At 43.0% G+C, this 21,270-nt stretch overlaps 1 protein-coding gene across 2 annotated transcripts in view; it reads right to left on the bottom strand.

Moving 5' to 3' along the window:
* Positions 1–1,370: 1,370 nt before the first annotated feature.
* LOC124868952 (dual specificity testis-specific protein kinase 2-like) overlaps positions 1,371–21,270 on the bottom strand; it is a 32,395-nt gene continuing 12,495 nt past the window's right edge. The window contains exons 3-11 of one of the 2 annotated variants that reach the window (XM_047366616.1): positions 15,570–15,691; positions 13,927–13,975; positions 11,630–11,776; positions 10,429–10,511; positions 9,383–9,473; positions 8,835–8,918; positions 5,613–5,699; positions 5,349–5,439; positions 1,371–3,655 (exon numbers count right to left, since the gene is read on the bottom strand). In XM_047366616.1, the coding sequence (XP_047222572.1) occupies positions 2,451–3,655; positions 5,349–5,439; positions 5,613–5,699; positions 8,835–8,918; positions 9,383–9,473; positions 10,429–10,511; positions 11,630–11,776; positions 13,927–13,975; positions 15,570–15,691 (1,959 nt within the window). In that variant the 3' untranslated portion in view covers positions 1,371–2,450. The remainder of the gene's footprint in view (positions 3,656–5,348; positions 5,440–5,612; positions 5,700–8,834; positions 8,919–9,382; positions 9,474–10,428; positions 10,512–11,629; positions 11,777–13,926; positions 13,976–15,569; positions 15,692–21,270) is intronic. The other variant, XM_047366617.1, reaches the window with a different exon arrangement.

Raw genomic sequence — 21,270 nt, 5'->3', positions numbered from 1 at the left:
AGCGAGACAGCATAGAGCAGTTGCAGGTGTGTTACGGTAACATGTGTAACGTCGATTCGCGTTTCCCCATCAGATACGGTTTCCCCAGTGTCTCCTTGCCGCTCACGCGGCAAAAAAGGCGCGTGCTTATTGCAGGATCGGAGACGTCGCGCTGTGCTCGCACCACAGGGGAACTACGGTAACCCTGAAAGGTCAAACATCGTGTTTCGGAGAAGTCGATCTACATTTGTTGAGCTAGTGTGTTGTTATTAGATAAACTAATATATCATCATTTTATAGATAGATAGATAGATAGATAGATAGATAGATAGATAGATAGATAGATAGATAGATAGATAGATGTAAATATAACGACACATTTATATACACACGTATATATAGAGAGAGACTACAGATATCTATACTGTTGTGATCGTATATGGTCCTATAAATGTACTATAAACCCCGTCAGATTCCCCCTGTATAATACAGGGGAAACGGTATCTGATGGATCTCCACACCCTGTCAGATAGCGTTTCCCCTGTATTATACAGGGGGAATCTGACGGGGTTTATAGTACATTTATAGGACCATATAGGATCACAACAGTATAGATATCTAGTCTCTTTCTTTCTCTCTCTCTCTATATATATATATATATTAGATACGTGTGTATATAAATATGTCGTTATATTTACATCTATCTATCTATCTATCTATCTATCTATCTATCTATCTATCTATCTATCTATCTATCTATCTATCTATCTATCTATCTATCTATCTATCTATCTATCTATCTATCTATCTATCTATCTATCTATCTATCTATCTAGCACAGCGCGACGGCTCCGATCCTGCAACAAGCACGCGCCTTTTTTGCCGCGTGAGCGTCAAGAAGACGCTGGGGAAACCGTATCTGATGGGGAAACGCGAATCGACATAACACCGGCCGAAACAGGAGGCTGTCGCCGCTGAATCCGCGGAGCTTGAATATCCAACTTCAAACTAACTTCACCGTTGAGGGAGGGCACATCCGTTGCAATGGAGTGCCAGATATAAAACTACATGGGACCTTCTTTCGGGGCTCTACAGACTGCGACGGGCCGAGACGGGAGCCTCAGCGCTGATCTCTGTAGTCATTCCTCTGCCTAATTGAGATTAAAGGAGCTGAAAGTTAGAAACTGTTTGAGAGTCGTTAATTTAGGAGCCAGTGTTCGAGTGTGTGATCGGAGGAACTCCGAGACGTCTGACCGCCAACAGGGTGCGGTAGCTCGGACAACCTCCTGCTACTTCAGCTATTGTTTTACTTACTTGCTGACACAGAAATTGTGTACAAATACAGGTCTCCTTCCAAGCAACCATAGTGGTTTAGACACAAAAAAGAACTCTTTATGCCATAATAAGTTTATTATCAGGTGACTGCACACAAATCTAAAGCTGTCTAACAGAAACAAAAACATGAAAACAAAGCCTAGAAATTAGAAAATGATCTGCAAGTATCAATCAGTCCACTTTACACTTTACATTTAGCACACACACAGTGTGTGAGGTGCTGTTTAGAATAAATACTCGGAGCTGCTTTATATGCCACTGTTACAAAGATGAACTGTGTGGAGTTTGTTGAGCCAGATGGAGGTCAGAAGGACAGCATGGAAACAGCTGCGGTTTTATTACAAAGCGCTTCAAACTCAAGTCCAAAAATAAGAAGTTAACAATAAAAGCTCTTCTCTCAATTACCCTTCACATCAACAGATGTCAGTTTGTCTTACACACACACACAGGTTGGTTATTAGAAAAATGTAAAAAGAATAAACTTTGTGAGGTCTATAAATATTCCTTTGGCAGCTGCAGTAAATTTGTGAAACCAGGATAAAAACACATTAGGTGGAGCCATGCTGCTGTGTGAGTGAGTCAGCAGAGGGCGCTGCCATAACTGCCATGCAGTGTTGACTCAATTTTCGTCCAAATTTCCTCTAGAAAAACAGAAGCAAAATGAGGTATAAAGTTTTGCAGCAAACAGTCCTGTACAGATTCACCTCTGTCACTTAACCTGACTGTTACAGGGCACAGCATTGCTAAGCTGAAGAAGCAGGAAGTGAAAACTGCGGTGGCTTAGCAACATTAAGGAGATAAACCTTCTAGCTAAGGGAAAACACCATCCAGTTTACAATAAACTAGAATATGACCTCATTAAGACAGTCTGTTGAATTATAGTGATTTAGTTTGAGGAAAGTTGGACCATGCATTATTCTGCTTTATAGACCAGAAGTGTTACTGACCACTTTTACTCTGAACCTTCTCTGGACTCAGCCATCTCCTTGGTTGTGACACTTTGCTCCTTACTGCCACAGTGAGTGTTGTATTTTATCCTCCATCCCCACATGGTGGCAATCTAAACATTTACCTCTTTTTACCTCCCAGACTATCAGCTTTTAGCATAGTGCTGGTGCATGTATGAAGGGTGAGCTTTATGACTGTGCCTCTGGCAGGGACAGACTGGGCTCACATGATACAGACTGGTCTGCCATCACAAGTCCATTGGTGCTATGACACAGGAGCGTTTTGGCTGCTGCGGTGGTAGTTGCCGATGAGGAAGCATTGCTACCGGTTATTGTACCGTTGAGGTTCTGGTACTGCCGCTGTCGGGGCAAAGAAGCCCTTTGGCGGGATACCAGCACAGCAGCTGAACCACGGAGGCACACTAAGGGGAAGCTCAAACCCACTAAACAGCAGCTTGGACAGGAAATGAGCTCATCTCGTTCTAAGGAACAAGTGAGGTCAGAGGATGGGACCTGGCCTTCACTGGGGTCATTAGAGTGTCGCCCTCCCCCCCACTGCACCTGCTGGCCAATCACCAGCTCAGAGAGATTGTTGTTATCCAGCCTTGGCAGTGCAGGAAAATAATTTGGTTCATTGGAGATGGGGAGTTGCCAACCTTTGGTCTGTAAGGAGGAATGACAGACAGAGGTGAGCAGTGGTTTTAGAGGTGTGGAGTTCAGGATTCTTTCTTCTGGTTCTGGAGATTTGGTGCAGTCCATAAGTTCAGTGAGACAGACGGTCTCCTCATTGTTCTCCTCCTCGTCCAGCCGCCCCAGAGACACCATCTCCAGCTCAAGGGGAAGACCAGAATCCTCTTCAATCTTCTTATCTTTGTGTCTTTTATCAGTATTATCCAAATGCTGTCCATCCAGCCGTTCCTCCAGCCTCTCTGACATCCACACCTTCTCCTCACCTGCAGAAGCACCCTTATTTCCTGCCACCCGGCCAATCTGCTCCTGTTCCTGTTCAGTGTTGCAGGGGAATGCTGCAGTCCGGCTGATTTTTGGCGTACAGGGGAGTGACTGGCACCTTCTAGGAGGAGCTTGTATCCCTGATGTACCTCTGAGTAGGCGTGGGGAGGCACAAGGATCACGGAGTGCTGGCAGAGTGAAGGTCAGGGAGATGACAGATTTGCTTGGTGTGTCCAAGAGTTTACACCGGCCACCATTTAGGTCCCTTCTAAGAGAGAAGGGGTTGACTCGCGCAGGTTTTCCAAGGAGTGGGGAGGTCAGGGTTGCTGGCGGCAACATGTCTGACTGGCTCCTTGCAAGGCCCTTTCTTGGTTGACTATGGTCTCCAGGATGACAGGGGGAACTGCTGCACCGGTATGGACTGACATTTACCATCACTGGCTCTGACAAGCAGGAGGAGAAAGAAACGCAGGCAGGCAGAAGTCAGAGGATGCAACAAAGGGGGGGGGGGGAAACTAATAAAAAAACTTTTTTCCCCAAATAAATCTGTAGCACAACGTTTTACCCAGAGCCCCAATATTAATCAATACATGGTTGAGCTTTTTTGCAATTTTTTGTTTCGAATCCCCAGATTGGAAATTGTTCACTATCTAAAAAAAGTTTTCCCTTCACATGAAAAAGCTGATTAACAATCAGTGGTGGTGGGCAGCGATGGTGGGGTAAATTCTGACAGATGCAGAAAAATCTGTAAAAACAGCACCACCCCTGGCGTTTATAGTGCAACTACAATATAAATCAGTATAGTGGGCAAGCACAAGGCAGGAAGTGTTGTCATTAGTTTAGTTTCATTCATGGAACTGTTACAGATATCTGCAGGGCAAAAACAAACCCGATAAAAGATCTGTTCAAAGGTCACAGCAGGTGAATTCAATTACAGTCTGTTGTGGACAAGAATCTGACATGTACGCTTCAGGACATCTGTTTATCTCAGATTCAAAGCTTTTGGACACCTAAATCCAAGGTGCTTAAAGAGGGACCAAAAAAATTGACCAAAATAATTGTGATTATAATTTTTGTAATACAACATTTTCAGATAGTATACAATTAAATTATAATAAACATGAGATTTAAAACTATTTTTTAACCATTTCTTACCATTATTCATGAAGAAATTAACTATGCATTTGGTTTTAAGTACAAAATGGAGGTAAAAACTGGCAATGGAGGGGTGACCCTGATCCCTGTTGTGTTTAGAGTCTTCTCCTTCCTTGGAGATGAATGCTCTTAAACTTTAATTCAAACCTCTAAATGACAAAATCATAGCTTGTATGTTTATCTGTAAAATATGCAGATGTCTCCTTCCATAAAAACAGCTACTCCAATTCAGACATTAATTCAGGGTAAAGTAGTCGTCTTGCAATCAGAAGGTTGTGGGTTCGATTACGGCTTACTCCTGCCATATGTCGATGGCACTTAACCTCAAGTTGCCTACCAATCTGCGTATCGGTGTATGAATGTGTCAGTGTTAGTGAGTGCGATTGGGTGAATGTGGCTCTAGTGTAAAGCGCTTTGAGTGGTCTCTATGACTGGAAAGGCGCTATTTAAGTTCCGTCCATTTTCAATTTACCATTTACAACTGCTTGTGGGTCCCTGTAAAAAGATGTTCTTCATAGAGCCCAGTTTTAATCAGAACGACTCCTGTCTACAGCTCACCCAACTACTTTCTTTCAAATCATTTTAATAGCATAAGACCATTTTTGAAACCAAAACCTGTTCATGAAAACTCAAAAGTTATTCTTTTGGTTAAAATCTGACAGAAGTAACTTGTTCCAACTAGCAGGCAGACTCACTTCAAACTTTTTTGGCAAATAAAATAAAACGTTCTGGCTTTTACCCCACACTGCCACAATGAACTGATCTTCTTCCTGTTAGTCCATGCATGATCGCATGACACATGTCCTTAATAAAGACATTATTAAACTATAAGTGGTGGATAATCTATTGGTGGTAGATGGTATTTCTGGACTGTTGACAACAAAAAAAGAACTGAAAACTGTGATCCCAAAGTTGTGCAGTGAACAGGTCTGTGGATTTAGTGAACTGTTCCATCCCCAATAAAAAACACATTTTTTTTACCAAGAGTGATGGGCATCCGCTTGTCTTCCCCTCCCTTGGACTCCAACATAAAGACAATATCAGAGAATGAGGGGCGTCGTTCTGCACTCATCTGAAAATCATAAAGAAAAAAAAATGTCAGCAACCATTTATTTAAGTTCAGTAAAAGGAAAACAGCAGAACCACATCTGTGCTCCAACAGTTCTCTTTAAGTACTACCTCCACTAACTGCCATTAAAGGACTAATTGGGGGGTAGTGGAGGTAGGGTGGGGGGGTCTGCTTACATTACAGCAGGTCACGGCCAGGCTGAAGAACGCTGCTGGGCAATCCCCAATCATGTTCTCGAATGCATGCACGTCCAGACCAAAGTCCTACACACACACAGAAAGAGAGACAGAGAAAGTGAGACAGAGAGAGAGAGAGAAAAGTAGAAGCAAAATCCAAAGACATTATTATTATTAAAATAAGATAAATTACAGGCGCATACGATATATTTAAATAAATGTTTCTCTAAAGATTCTCATATAAAGTAAAACAAAATGACACACCAGGCAGTGTCTTCAGATCTTGAATCAGCCCTTGTGTCTGCTGCTGTTGCTCCAAGCTGCTCACTTCGCCTCCACTTGTTTCACTCAGTGCTATAGTTACTGTAACCCTGGATCTACACTGTATCTGCTCTGGTCAGGTCCGGTCCACTGCGTAACCCAGAGGAGCGCCAATAACCATACGCAATAAAAGCCACTGATAAATGCGGTAGCAAGTCCAAAACAACTCATTCTGTGGAAGTTAAACTGCTTAATTTTTTGTTTTATGCATCCAGATACGTTCATGTTTTGTTCCATGAGTTCATTTGTTGCGTAATTTGGTGCATTTAATGTTTAATTGCTTGGTTTATAATACCTTAGTTAACCCAGTAACTGATCTAATGTTAACTGTTAATACATACACGTTTATGTATAAATATATGTGTGTATTTATTAATATGGCGAGATCTAGTCCGTCTTTAGTGTACTCGTACTCGTATTCGTACTCGTCGTCTTCTGCTTTATCCGGGACCGGGTCGCGGGGGCAGCAGACTCAACAGAGACGCCCAGACGTCCCTCTCTCCAGACACCTCCTCCAGTTCCTCCAGGGGGAGCCCAAGGCGTTCCCAGGCCAGCCGAGAGACATAGTCCCTCCAGCGTGTCCTGGGCCGTCCCCTGGGCCTCCTCCCGGTGGGACGTGCCTGGAACACCTCCCAAGGAAGGCGTCCAGGAGGCATCCGGCATATATGCGGCTGCCACATTACTGTGGCAGCCGCAGCGATCCGTCTGTCGATCTCCCGCTCCATTCTTCCCTCACTCGTGAACAAGACCCCAAGATACTTAAACTCCTCCACTTGAGGCAGGAACTCCCCTCCAACCTGAAGAGGACAAGCCACCCTTTTCCGGTCGAGTACCATGGCCTCGGACTTGGAGGAGCTGATCCTCATCCCAGCCGCTTCACACTCGGCTGCGAACCGCCACAGCGCATGCTGTAGGTCTTGGCTAGAGGGGGCCAGCAGGACCACGTCATCTGCAAAAAGAAGAGACGAAATCCACTGGTCCCCAAACCCGACCCCCTCCGGCCCTTGGCTGCGTCTAGAAATCCTGTCCATAAAAGTTATGAACAGGACCGGTGACAAAGGGCAGCCCTGCCGGAGTCCAACATGCACTGGGAACAGGTCCGACTTAGTGCCGGCAATGCGGACCAAACTCCTGGTCCGCTCGTACAGGGACCGGATGGCCCCTAGTAAAGGGCCCCCGATTCCATACTCCTGGAGCACCCCCCACAGGGCATCACGAGGGACACAGTCGAATGCCTTCTCCAGGTCCACAAAACACATGTGAACCGGTTGGGCAAACTCCCATGAACCCTCGAGCACCCAGTAGAGGGTATAGAGCTGGTCCAGTGTTCCACGGCAAGGACAAAAACCACACTGCTCCTCCTGAACTCCTCCCCGGCCCGTGTTTTTACCTCTGCCACAGCCCGGGCCGCAGCACGCTTGGCCTCACGGTACCCGTCAGTCGCCTCAGGAGTCCCACAAGCCAACCACAGCCGATAGGACTCCTTCTTCAGCTTAACAGCATCCCTTACTGCCGGTGTCCACCACCGGGTTCTGGGATTGCCGCCGCGACAGGCACCGCAGACCTTACGGCCACAGCTACGGGCAGCAGCATCGACAATAGATGCGGAGAACATGGTCCACTCGGACTCTATGTCTCCAACATCCCCCGGGATCTGGTCGAAGCTCTCCCGGAGGTGGGAGTTGAATACATCCCTGGCCGAGGGCTCCGCCAGACGTTCCCAGCAGACCCTCACTATGCGCTTGGGCCTGCCAAGTCTGACTGGCTTTCTCCTCCTCCAGCGGATCCAACTCACCACCAGGTGATGATCAGTGGACAGCTCAGCCCCTCTCTTCACCCGAGTGTCCAAAACATGCGGCCGAAGATCTGATGATACGACAACAAAGTCGATCATTGACCTCCTGCCTAGGGTGTCCTCGTCTTTAGTGTATTATTGTGAAAATCATGGATGTTGTGCTGGTTCTGTGACATGGTGGTGTGGTATGATTCATGCATATTGACTCTGGCTGTGCTCCGCCATCCGCCAAAAATAGACTCTGGTCGACGCCCGCAGGCCGCAGCACTTGTGCTCTGCCATCTGATGAAAGCTGACTTTGTCCTTCTGACTTTGCTTCGTCTCTCTCTGATAGTGACTGAATTATATAAGAAATATCAGATTCCTTGCTGCTGTCTATGTTGCTGGCCATTGTAGCAGCAGTCAGTTTACCTGCAGGGGTTCCCCTCTGACGTCATTAAAGAGCGCAACAAAATCACAAAGGAGTAGTCTAGAAATGCCTTTTTAGTTAAATTTATGACCATATATCTCAACAACCCTTCATTTCAGTGGCATGAATTTACTTTTTAAAATATTGTATCAATGTTTCCTTTCCATAAATGTAATTGCATTTATCACAAAAATTTGATGTCACAGGCACTTTAAGTGTCATTGTATCTTAGGGCCTTTTTACATTAACAGATCTAAAAGAAGGGATACCCTTTTAAAAAAGAAAATGAAATATTTACCCTGACCTCTGATCAGAATCAGCATTTTAACCTAAAGCATATTCAGTTTCAAGGATTTATTGTCTGGTCTCTAAAATAAATGGACTGAACCTCTATGGTGCTGTTCTAGACATAAAGACTACTCAAAGCAGTTTTAAACTACACACTCACCAATCAGCACTCCAGGTGTTTACACATCTGGACAGAAATACACAGTGCAGGTAGGCAACATAGAGTTTACTGTCTTCCCCAGGAGCCTTTTGCATGTGGTCGGAGGAAGCTGAAAACAAACTCACAACTTCCCGACTGCCAGGTGACTACTCTTCCCGCAGAACCACTGCCAACCCCTAATCTCAGTAGTCCGCATATGAGAGCAGACCCATGGTACCACAACAGGATCATCACAGATCAGTGACCTACCTCTGTCCTTGGTAAGAAGTCTGGATCAGCTTCAATCCGGGCAATGATCTCACACAAGATGATGCCGTATGCAAACACATCCACCTGAGCCAAGGAGGAGAGCAACAAGTTAGTCCATACCCTGTTAGCTCAAGCTCTGGAATCAGTAATGCATTACCATGAGATCCCACAACCTCTGGAGAAACTAAGGAATCACCAAAGGAGTGATTCCATATTTTATGTTTGAAAATGTGATTCATCAACTAAAATTCTGGGAAGACATGTTGAACTCACTCACTCAATCAGGATATTAGATTCTGAAACAAAAAAATCTTTTATGAATTGTTTGAGTGATGAGCTTCACTAACATGTCGCAGCACTAGAGCCCACACAGGGAGATGCAACAAATCTGAGTCGGCATGTTTATTTTAATACAAACTCATGTGAAACTGTAATGATAAAATCTTCTGGATACTTTAAAAGGTGCCATTTTTCCTAAGTTAAACGTGTTCATGTTGGGACCAAACCCCATAGTGATTCAGGAGACATTTACATGATCTGCTTCTTACCTTCTCATCATACAACTCTCCTCGCAGAACTTCAGGGGCCATCCAGTATGGAGAGCCCACAATGGCCATGGGCTGCTTTTCCAAACCATCACTGCAAACAAGTCATTATAAAGGCCAAATCCATCACTTTGCTTATTTTAGCACTGGCCTTTATGATAGAATCAGCAAACTGTTGGCTAGGAAACTTTTACTCACAGAACATCGCCATGAAAGAAAGACTTTAGACATTCACACTGAATACATTTATTTGCATTTACAGAATTCTAACTTTCACATATTGCCACATTACAACCCCAAAAAATGCTTTCAAGTGATTGACCAATACAAAGTAGTGCATTATGTGAAGAACAATTAATACTTTACATGGTTTTCAAAACCTTTAACATATAATTCTGGAAAGTGTCGCATGTATTTATATTCATCATATAGGAGTGTTTTGTGTTGCTGTCCCGCTGGAAGGTGAACCTCTGTCCCAGACTCAAGTCTTCTGCTGCCTCTATCAGGTTTTCTTCTAGGATTATCTTTCATTCAGCTCCATCCATCTTCCCACGAACTCAGACCAGACCAGCTTCCCTGCCCCAGCTGAGGAAAAGTATCCCCACAGCATGATGCTGCCACCACCATTTTTCACCTTGAATATGGTGTGTTCAGGGTGTGATGTGCCTGTTAGTTTTCAACCACACACAGCTTACTATCTCCCTGACATTTTTACTGTGTTCCTTGGTCTTCATGATGCTGGTTGTCAACTAATGTTCTCTAACAAACCTCTAAGACCACAAAGAGAACAGCTTCATTTACACTGAGTTTAAATTACGTTTAAATTGACTACTACTTACAAGATGATATCTGAAGGCAACTAAGGAGATTTTATTTGTTTGCATTAGTTGAAGAGGGCTTAACCATCCATTGCGTTCCTGCCACTTTACAACTCTGTACTTATTTATGTGTTTCTGCCACAGAAATTCCATCAACTTTCCCACATTACTAGTTGTAATGGGAGAAAAAAACAAAGGATATGAATACTGTAAAAGGATAAGACTCCAAACCTGTAATCAGGGATCTTCTCTGCCAGTCCAAAGTCTCCAACCACAGCGGTGAACATCCCATTTTCACAGCGAACCAGACAGTTCTGCAAACAGACAGTTAGTTACATCCATAGTGTCTGCTGTTACACCAGTGTGTATCAGGGCCAACTTCTTAACCATTTCAGGATTCCTACAATGAAACACTACTGCTCCAAACAGGCCTAACTGTGGTTTAAAGGCAGTCTCAGGGTGTCACTTCTAATGAGAATAACAGTTGTTAGAGGAAATGTTCCAGCTGCTCATCACCTCATAATTTCTGTCAACAAACACTCCAGTATTGGCTTAAACAGGAATGTAAAGAGGTTTATTTACAGCTTTAAGCCCTGCGTTATAACATGTACATGAGATTAACAGTATGCAAGGAAGAATTTGAAAACACCACCACATACTGGAAAGGCTTAAACAAAGTAAACTTAAAGTGGAAGGTGTGTCTAAAAACTACTAAGCATCCCAATTCCTCCTGTGTCGACCTAAATCTAATGAACTGTCTAAACTGAGTTTGAGCTACACAACACAAGAAGTCCTACATAAAGCACAGTCATCTGGATACTTACTGAAATGCTTGCATAGTAATTATGCTTGATATGGTTATCCAGTCCTCTATTAAACGGGGCAATACCTAGTTGTAACCATAGCAGCCCAAAGGACTTGTTTGTATACAGATGCTGCTCTGATTAAAAACACATGAAGTCAAACTAAATCTTTACTGGTATTTATCCTTTTGAAAGTGAAAACGGGGTTGTTTCAATACAATTGGGCTCCAGGTCGCTATGAAGAATTATGGGCAGTTAATATAAACAACATTTCTAAAGGTTCAAGAGGCCAACCAGAAACTTCAGCATCTAATCAGTTTGGACAATGCTTTACTGTAACAACACTAGAGACTGGCTTGAACTTTCTGTGAGAAAGACCAGGGTGATGAAGAGGCTGCTGTTATCATAATGGACATGACTTATTGAGCAAAACCAATCCCATTTCAAACCTGTCTGTGTCCCATCTCACTGGCATAACTATTAAAGCTGTGGGATTATTGCCAGGTGAAAGCTATAGTAGTTTTGCTGTTCAAGATCCAGTGCTCCCAGTATTAACAAAAATGACGAGAAGGTTTAGATAAGAAACACTCTGATGACACCAGAACAAGCTGCAGCTTCCTGCAGGGTACCTTGGAGGTGAGGTCTCTGTGGAATATGCCTTTGCTGTGCAGGTACTTGAGTCCTCGGGCAATGTCCAGAGACAGACCGATTCTCACGCTCCATGACAGGCACAGGTCACTGTCCAACAGCTGCTCCAAGTTGCCTCCATTTATGTACTGCACAGTGTGGACAGAAAACAGGTTCTAGATTTTGGTTTCAATATATACAGGCTAAATCAGAGTTTTCTATTTTCATGCAGTCACTGAGTTAATGGGACAACTTAGGATGGTTTCTTTCTAAATACATAGCTACTCAGGATGAAAATCGCCCTCTGTTGATGAACGAGATGATTAAACACTGCAGAGCAGTAAACAACCCAGTTTATTGACTGGGTTGTTTACAGCAACCCAGTCAATAAACAGTCTAAGGGACAAACAGACACAAACACTATAGACATACAATAAATATAAAGTTCCAGTTAAAACCAGGCCTTCATCATTACAAAGTAGTAATAAACACACATTTAGGAGAAACAACAATATTCAATTCAGTTTTACTTATATAGCGCCAATTCACAACAAGTCGTCTCAAGGCACTTTACAAAATCAACTCAATCGAATCATACAGATTTCAGTGCAGGGGCAGTTCTCCGAAAATCCACCATCATCTCCACAGTATGGAGCAGTTTAGATTCCATGTGGTTCTGACCGTACCAGTGGACCAGCTGATCCATCTTCAGTCTGTATGCAGACCTGTCACTATCCTGGATCCAACCCATAACAGTAGTCACTAGTCTGAAAGCTGGTGAGCTACTGACAGGTGGAGGCCAGCACCATGAGCTGGGTGAGCTTCTGGTGGAGGATGTCTGGGTTGATGGCGATGAAGGCTGAGCTGAAGTCCACATCCTGGCATATGTCCCTGGGTGGTCGAGGTGATGCAAGCTGAAGTGTAGTCCCAAGTTGACTGGATCGTCTGCTGACCTGTTTGCATGGTAAGCAAAATGCAGCATGTGTCCTGTGATGTCCTTCGGGTATTTAAACACCAGTCGCTCAAAGGATTTAATGACCACAGACATCTGGGCGACAGGCCTGTAGTCATTTAATAATCCTGTGATGGTGTGTTTATTAAGGACCATTTGATGGTGGAGCCCTTGAATCAGGAGATAATGTCACACAGCATCAGTGACTTGTTAAAGATCTGAGTGAAGAGCCAGTTGGTCAGCACATGTTCTTAAGCATGAGGGCAAAATACCATCAGGTCCTTGAGCTTTCCAGGTCTTCTGACGCTAAAATAAACTATTTATATCTTCCTCAGAATCTTTATTCCAGGCAGGGATCAGAGGGGAGGGAGGTGGTTGGTGCATGGGGAGCTCTGGGTCACAGTGAGATGTGGACGAGTTGATGGGAGGGGTGAATGGCTGCTATTTAAACCTGCAGCAGAAGCTCTTACGGTCATCTGCCAGATGTGGATTCTGCTAAGGGTGTGGGTAATGGGTTTCATAGTTCGTGATGTTTTTTAAGCTATTCCAAACTCCTGATGGGTCACCAGCTGAGAAGCTATCTTTTGGCTTCTTGCTGTAGCTTCTCTTAGTTGCCCTGATCTCCTTGGTCGGTTTGTCCCTGGCCTGCTTGTATAGGGCCTGGTTCCCATGGCTGCAAGCCTCTTCCGTGGTCAGATGTTAAGTGAACTATGTCGTTTTTTATTGATTATTGTTATTAAATGTGGGAAAGGTCTTGGTCTGTGCTCGTCCTCACAAAAAGTGATGCAGGAAGCGACAGTTTCAGCAAGCTAGTTCAGTTCAGTATCTGAAGCTTCAAAAACACAAAAAAGCAGGTGTTACAGGCCTGCTTTGACTGCTCCATCCACTTTCAAACAGTCCTAACCACAGGCTAAGTGTTCTCTGTAGGACTCTGCAGTGAAGACACAGCCCTGAGGTGATCCTGTGTATGATGCCGCTGCATTTGTCATTTGTCTATATCCCAGGTCATGGAAATCTTAAATCATGGTTAGAAGCCGATCAGAGAGGTTAAAATGTGAGCGGTCTACCAATTAAAACATAAAGGCTGCATTTTATTGAAAGCAGATAAGAAGTCAGCAAATGAAAGCCTAAAATGAGTTTTAGGCCCTTCTTGGTTTTTAAGAATCTGGAAGAGCCAAATGGCATTTCAGTGATTAGCCATCAATACCAGTAAACAACCAAATATGATAAAAAAATGAAAGAAAAAAGAAGACATAATCCAGTGAATATAACAGGACTAAACTCTTTCCAAGCAGCTTTAGAAAGGTTCAAATGCAGCCTAAGCAGAAGAGATTTCAGTGACTATACCTCAGTCAAAGCGTGGAGTTGGCCTTCATGAACACAAACCCCGAGGAACCTGTAAAGATAGGTACAAATATAAGAAGAATCTACATGTAATGGTCTATCTTTTGTTATGCCTATCCCACCTGCTGCACCTCGCATCAGCCTGTAAAGCTTGCAAAGACACAACTGGAAATCTATTCACTCTGGCGCCCCCTAGTGTTCATAACAGGTAAATCTGGACGTGCAGCAATAAGTGTTGAAACGTTTAAGTGTTTTTCTGAAACTACATTAAACCAAATTTGTTATATTGGACTTAAAACATCTGCTTAAAATAAAGTTAAATAAATAAAGAAAACAATTTTAAAAGGACTTTTTGCTTTGCCAAAACCAACAACTTGAGTGGAGATGGATCAGTAAATTGCCACTAACCATTTGATTTGACCTTAACAGGACAAAGTGTGGAAACAAAACCCCCATGTCCAACTTAACTCCAATAATCATTAAAGAAAAGTAACACACACACACACTTAAAGCTGAGCAGCAATAATCTCAGAGTGTGCATTAACCTGGGAAGGGTTAGAGAGTCATTTCCAAACCATCCAAAATCCATCATTTCACTGTGAAAATCAACAATCTCAAGTGGAAATTATTTGACAGTTGCAATTTTGAAAGTCCCCGTACATTCACCCCGATGAGACCAAAAAACAGATGTTTGAATATAATTAACAGCAGTTTGTTTAGAGTTACCAACGTCAGTATATTAGCAAAACAAAAAATCACCCTATGCAAGCTTTCGGTGCTGGAAGGGTGATCATTTGGGCTTGTTTTGCAGCCACAAGAGCTGGGTATCTTGCTGTCAACATGTTGTGCATTAACTCTTTGATATAACAAAGTGTTCTAGAGACATGTATTGGTACCACCTGTGGACAAACAACAGGATAATTGTTGCTGACACTAATTCGTCAGAAAACATTGCCACGACAACACCGGAAGTCAGCATATAAAATAATTTTTCCATATTTTCATTGTTCTCTGTAGCCAACATTCATGCTTCAATTTCCTTTCTTTATGTACACTTTAAGAGAAATACTTGCACTGCAAATGACTATTCTAAAAATACCTTGTAAAAATGTAATCAGTTTCGTGAGTTACTCAAAACGGATGTTGTCAGTGGAATTTTTAGAGAGTGAAAGAGACGAGAGAGGAATGCGGCAAACCTCATATGATCTTCAACTTGTTCTACTGCTGATTAATTACAAGGCATACACAGTAAAACTTATTTTGTTTCATTTTGTTGAGAACCTGTGCATCTGTGTTCAAGAGATGTGTTTGAAATGGATGTGGTCATTGAAACACATTTATCTGTCTCCAGTTTTCACCGTCCTCCATGATAGTAAAGAAAAAGTAAACATGATTGTAAACATTATTACGAAGCGTGGATTTTTATGACCAGAGTAGAAACAACAATGATCCCAGTAATAGTATCAGATTACAATACAGAATAACTGACAAAAGAGAAAAATCAAGTTGTTGCAATGGCCCAGTCAAAGTCCAGACCACAGCCTGAAAAGCTGTACAGAAAGTTCTGCATTAACAAATGCCTGAAACCATAGTGAGCTGAATGTTCTATACAAGGATGCCTTAAGTTCTGGTAAGAACCAACCTACCTGAGTATGTTGGGATGACAAAGTCTGTTCATCAACTGCACTTCTCGGAGCATGTTAGCTTTGTTGCTTGCCAGCGTATTCATCTTCAGAGCCATTACCTGGCCTGTGATCCGGTGCTGCACCTGGATAGCAAATGTAAGGAAGTCTCGGGGGAAAATTAAACTGCACAGAGGGAGAATGAGATGTGGTGCTTCAGCCACTGGACATGAACTGTCCTGGGAAAACATTCAAATGGGAAGCAGCATCAGCTGCAAGTGATAAAGACGGCAGGGATAATGGTTACATGCTCAATGCCTTGTACAACGAATCACAAATGTCTCATTATATTGATTTTATTTTATTTTTTCCTAGAATTGCACCGCTCAAGGTGGCAGCAGGTTGTAGCTCTGTTACTTTTCATTCTGATTAATTATTTTTAAGAACTCAAATTCCTCTTGTGATGGCTAAAAATAGATTATTTTAGACGATTATCTTAGACGATTGTGTGGAAAGATTTTTGCTGATCCTTTTTTACATTTGTTATGATGCATCACTATGGCAATGATTTGTTTTACAATCGGAAGTAGCTGATGGTGAAAATTAATGGAAACCAATGCAAAGTCCTCAAAAAGATAGCAATCCATGCTATCTTTGTGTGTGTGTGTGTCCAAATGTCAGACAGGGAGAGAATAGAGGCAGAAAAAAAACAAAATCACAGACACTTCTAGAATTGCGCCGCTCAAGGTGGCAGCAGGTTGGAGTAGCTCTGTTACTTTTGATTATGATTTATTATTTTTTGGGAACTATTCCTGTTGTGGTGGATACAGTTGATTTTTTTTTTTTTGGACTGTCCACTCCGGTGTCGGATGCTGTGCAGCTTGGAGGATTTTTCTTAATACGTTCTATTTTTGGACATGTGTTATGATGCATTGCCATGGCAACGGGGTTGTTTCTTACAACCGGGAGCAGCTGATTAATATCTCAAAAGCTCAAATAATACTTCAACTACAACCCCAAATCCCTGATGAGTTGAAAAGGAGACGCCGTGGATGCAGAGCAGGAGCTAAGAGAAGAGAGAGAAGGAGGAAGTTCAAACCATCTTTTCCGTCGATTATGATGGGCAATGTGAGATCTTTGGGAAACAAGTTGGATGAACTCCAAGCCCTACAAAGGACCCAGCCAGAGTACCGGGCATGCAGTATTATGTGTTTTACTGAAACATGGCTGCAGGATCATAGCCCCGACTCCAGCGTCTCACTGCCGGGCTTTTTAACCATACGAGCAGAAAGACATTTAAAGAGGAGCAGCAAATGTAAAGGAGGTGGACTGGCAGTATTTGTGAACAACAGATGGTGTAATCCAGGACATGTAACTGTTAAGTGTCATCTCTGCAGTCCAGATATTGAACTGTTGGCAATAAGTTTTCGTCCATATTATTTACCCAGAGAGTCCACCAGTGTTATTTTGCCAACAGTTTACATTCCACCTTCCGCTGTTGCCGACACTGCATGTGATGCCATCAGCTTAGTTGTTGCTAAGCTACAGACACAAAACCCCAATGCTTCTGTGGCAATTTCTGGTGATTTTAACCACGCTTCACTCTCTGCTACACTTCCAACGTTTCAGCAGTTTGTCAGCTGCTCTACCAGAGAAAACAAAACATTGGATTTGTTTTATGCAAATGTCAAGGACTCATACATCTCTACAGCAAGACCTCCTCTAGGCAAATTAGATCACAATCTTGTTCGAAATATAAGCCCCTTGTTCAGAGGCAACCTGTAATAAAGAGGACTGTGAGAAAATGGTCACAGGAAGCTGAAGAAGCTCTGCAAGGTTGCTTTGAGGCTACAGACTGGGACGCACTGTGCCAGCCACATGGAGAAGACATCAATGCCATGACTGAGTGTGTAACCGACTATATAAACCTCTGTGTGGATAACATCATCCCCACCAGAACTGTGAGATGCTTCCCCAATAACAAACCTTGGATCACCAGTGACCGGAAGGACCTGCTTAACAAGAAAAAAAGAGCCTTCAGAGAGGGAGACAGAGAATTATTGAGGAGTATACAGAAGCAACTTAAAGTCAAGATAAGAGACAGCAAGGAGGTGTACAAGAAGAAGCTGGAGAGCAAGCTCCAGCAAAACGATATCAGAGATGTGTGGACAGGGATGAAGAAGATCACAGGCTTCAAGCAGAAGGATGATCAGACCGATGGAGGTCTGGACAGAGCCAATGAACTGAACACATTCTTCAATAGGTTCAGTTCAGAAACAAGCTTCGCATCCTCCTCTCATGCTCACAGCCAAACAGACATTCCACCTTCCTTTGACCCACAGGACCAACAGCTGTCCAGTAACACCTCACATTTTTTATCTTCCACCTCAGCCCTAGACCCTTCTGCTTCTACATGTTTGCGTTCAACCATATTAGAAGATGCTGATGCTTCCTTTGCTTCCCCCTTCCACCTGTGTGTCTCAAGAAGACAAGTGAAGATGGAACTGGAGAGACTGAATCGGAATAAGGCTGCAGGTCCAGATCATGTCAGCCCTAGAGTCCTTAAGGGCTGTGCAGAGCAGCTCTGTGGGATTCTGCAGCACCTCTTCAACCTTAGCCTGGCCCAGAAGAAGGTTCCGGTGTTGTGGAAGACCTCCTGTCTTGTTCCGGTACAAAATAAAACTCACCCATCAGTCCTCAATGACTATAGACCTGTTGCCCTGACATCTCACATCATGAAGGTCCTAGAGAGACTCCTGTTGGCCCACCTGAGTAAGCAAACAGTAAACCATCAGGACCCCCTTCAGTTTGCTTATCACTGTGGAGTTGGAGTTGAAGATGCCAACATACACCTGCTTCAACAAACCCACTGTCATCTGGACAAAGCCAGTAGCACTGTGAGGATCATGTTCTTTGATTTCTCCAGTGCATTTAACACAATCCAACCTGATTTGCTTTGTCAGAAACTCCAGAAGGCTCAGGTGGAGGCCTCAACAATCTCCTGGATCAAAGACTACCTGACAAACAGACCACAGTTTGTGAGACTGAAGGGTTGTGAGTCTAACCAGGTAATCAGCAGCACAGGAGCACCACAGGGGACTGTACTCTCACCATTCCTTTTCACTCTGTACACCTCAGACTTCCAGCACAAGATACACACCTGTCATCTGCAGAAATACTCGGCTGATTCTGCAGTCGTGTGGTGGATCAGAGATGGACAAGAAGCTGAGTACAGGAAGGTGCTGGACTGCTTTGTGGCATGGTGTGGAAACAATCATCTCCTTTTGAACGTGACTAAAACAAAGGAGATGATTGTAGATTTTAAGAGAAACAGGAATAAGTCAAAAACTATTTCTATCATGGGAGACGAAGTGGAGGTGGTGGAGGAGTATAAATACCTCAGTGTTCACCTGGACAACAGACTAGAGTGGAGATGCAACTGTGAAGCCATCTACAAGAAGGGACAGAGCAGACTGTTCTTCTTGAGGAAGCTTAGGTCCTTTGGTATTTGCAGCAAGATGCTGCATATCTTCTATAAGTCTGTTGTGGAAAGTGTGATCTCTTCCGCCATCATCTGCTGGGGAAGCAGCATCAGAGCCAGGGACTTAAAAAAGCTCAACAAGCTGATAAAGAAGGCTGGTTCTGTTCTGGGGACTCCTCTGGAACCTCTGGAGATCATTGTGGAAAGACGGATTCTTCATAAAATGAAGAACATTATGGAGAACCCTGAGCATCCTCTTTATGAGACTGTCCTACAACAACAGTGTCTTCAGTCAGAGGCCTCTTCAGATCTGCTGTAAGACGGAGCGCTACAGGAGATCCTTCCTGCCCACAGCCATCAACATCTACAACGGCTCTTTGAGGAAACCTTCATAATGAGCTACAAAAACATTTAATTTCCCTTTGGGATTAATAAAGTATTTTTGAATTGAATTGAATTGAACTGAACAAATGCAGTAGGATATACACAGAGATATAAATAAAACAGTGAGGAACGAATCAGCCAATCAGCAAAGGCTCTCATTGTAACTTGACACCTGCTATTTCTCACTCATGCAGCACGACACTTCTGTCTCATCCTGGCGCAAGCCCTGAACTACTGCTCATAACTTGGAAACCGTAAGGGCTATCGACGTCATTCTTGGACCATTTTTATCAGTACGGACAGGGAAATGATAATATCTAACTTTTTTTGTTTAAAATATAATAATAAAGGCACAACACTAAGTGAAAAGAAAGGAAAAAATTGAGAAAAAGACAAAAATGCCTGAATATGCTCTCGAACAATGTCTAATAACTCAAACTATAAGGTCTATCGATTCAATTCATGCACCTTACGAATCAGCAGGCCTTGCTGAACACATATGAGGCTTTTGAAGTTTCTACAAAAATCAGACTAGGAGGGGTGAGCCTATCAAAAAGAGGATCATATCAAGCATTTTTTACCTGAGTGAAGGTGGATTTTTCACTATGAAAAAAACCTATCTCAAGAGAAAACAGTAAAAGCTATCCAAAATATTTTTGGACCATAGGTATCAGCAGGTATCGGTAAACAATCCTGGAGAATTTCAAGTCTCTATAATAATAATAATAATAATAATATTCAAAAACCTAGAGTCTAGTGTAAAAACCTAGACTCTAGTGTAGGAGAATTCTGCCATTGGATTACATTGTAAAATCAAAAACGTCAAATATCTTGCCTAAAATTTGAATTGATTTTGTGGAAGAACTGTAAAACATGTCAAAAAGCTGAATTATTTGGAGATAGCCTAATGGCTTGACCACAGTTTAAAAGTGTAATAGTGTTTCTAGCTGAAAGTCTGTAGAAGTAGTAAGCTGTGAAACAGCACAATGTTTTGGCCGAATTTTGCATTAATACATCCTCACTGATAATAAAGAAAAACAACATATAAATACAGGTCCTTCACAAAATATTAGCATATTGTGATGAAGTTCATTATTTTCCATAATGTCATGATGAAAATTTAACATTCATATATTTTAGATTCATTGCAAACTAACTGAAATATTTCAGGTATTTTATTGTCTTAATACGGATGATTTTTGCATACAGCTCATGAAAACCCAAAATTCCTATCTCACAAAATAGCATATCATTAAAAGGGTCTCTAAACGAGCTATGAACCTAATCATCTGAATCAACGAGTTAACTCTAAACACCTGCAAAAGATTCCTGAGGCCTTTAAAACTCCCAGCCTGGTTCATCACTCAAAACCCCAATCATGGGTAAGACTGCCGACCTGACTGCTGTCCAGAAGGCCACTATTGACACCCTCAAGCAAGAGGGTAAGACACAGAAAGACATTTCTGAATGAATAGGCTGTTCCCAGAGTGCTGTATCAAGGCACCTCAGTGGGAAGTCTGTGGGAAGGAAAAAGTGTGGCAGAAAACGCTGCACAACGAGAAGAGGTGACCGGACCCTGAGGAAGATTGTGAAGAAGGGCCGATTCCAGACCTTGGGGGACCTGCGGAAGCAGTGGACTGAGTCTGGAGTAGAAACATCCAGAGCCACCGTGCACAGGCGTGTGCAGGAAATGGGCTACAGGTGCCGCATTCCCCAGGTCAAGCCACTTTTGAACCAGAAACAGCGGCAGAAGCGCCTGACCTGGGCTACAGAGAAGCAGCACTGGACTGTTGCTCAGTGGTCCAAAGTACTTTTCTCGGATGAAAGCAAATTCTGCATGTCATTCGGAAATCAAGGTGC

The sequence above is a fragment of the Girardinichthys multiradiatus genome, chromosome 5 (genome assembly GCF_021462225.1).
Source record: "Girardinichthys multiradiatus isolate DD_20200921_A chromosome 5, DD_fGirMul_XY1, whole genome shotgun sequence".
NCBI lineage: Eukaryota > Metazoa > Chordata > Actinopteri > Cyprinodontiformes > Goodeidae > Girardinichthys > Girardinichthys multiradiatus.
The sequence above is the reverse complement of the archived record's forward strand: the minus strand, read 5'-3'. Positions and strand labels throughout refer to the sequence as shown.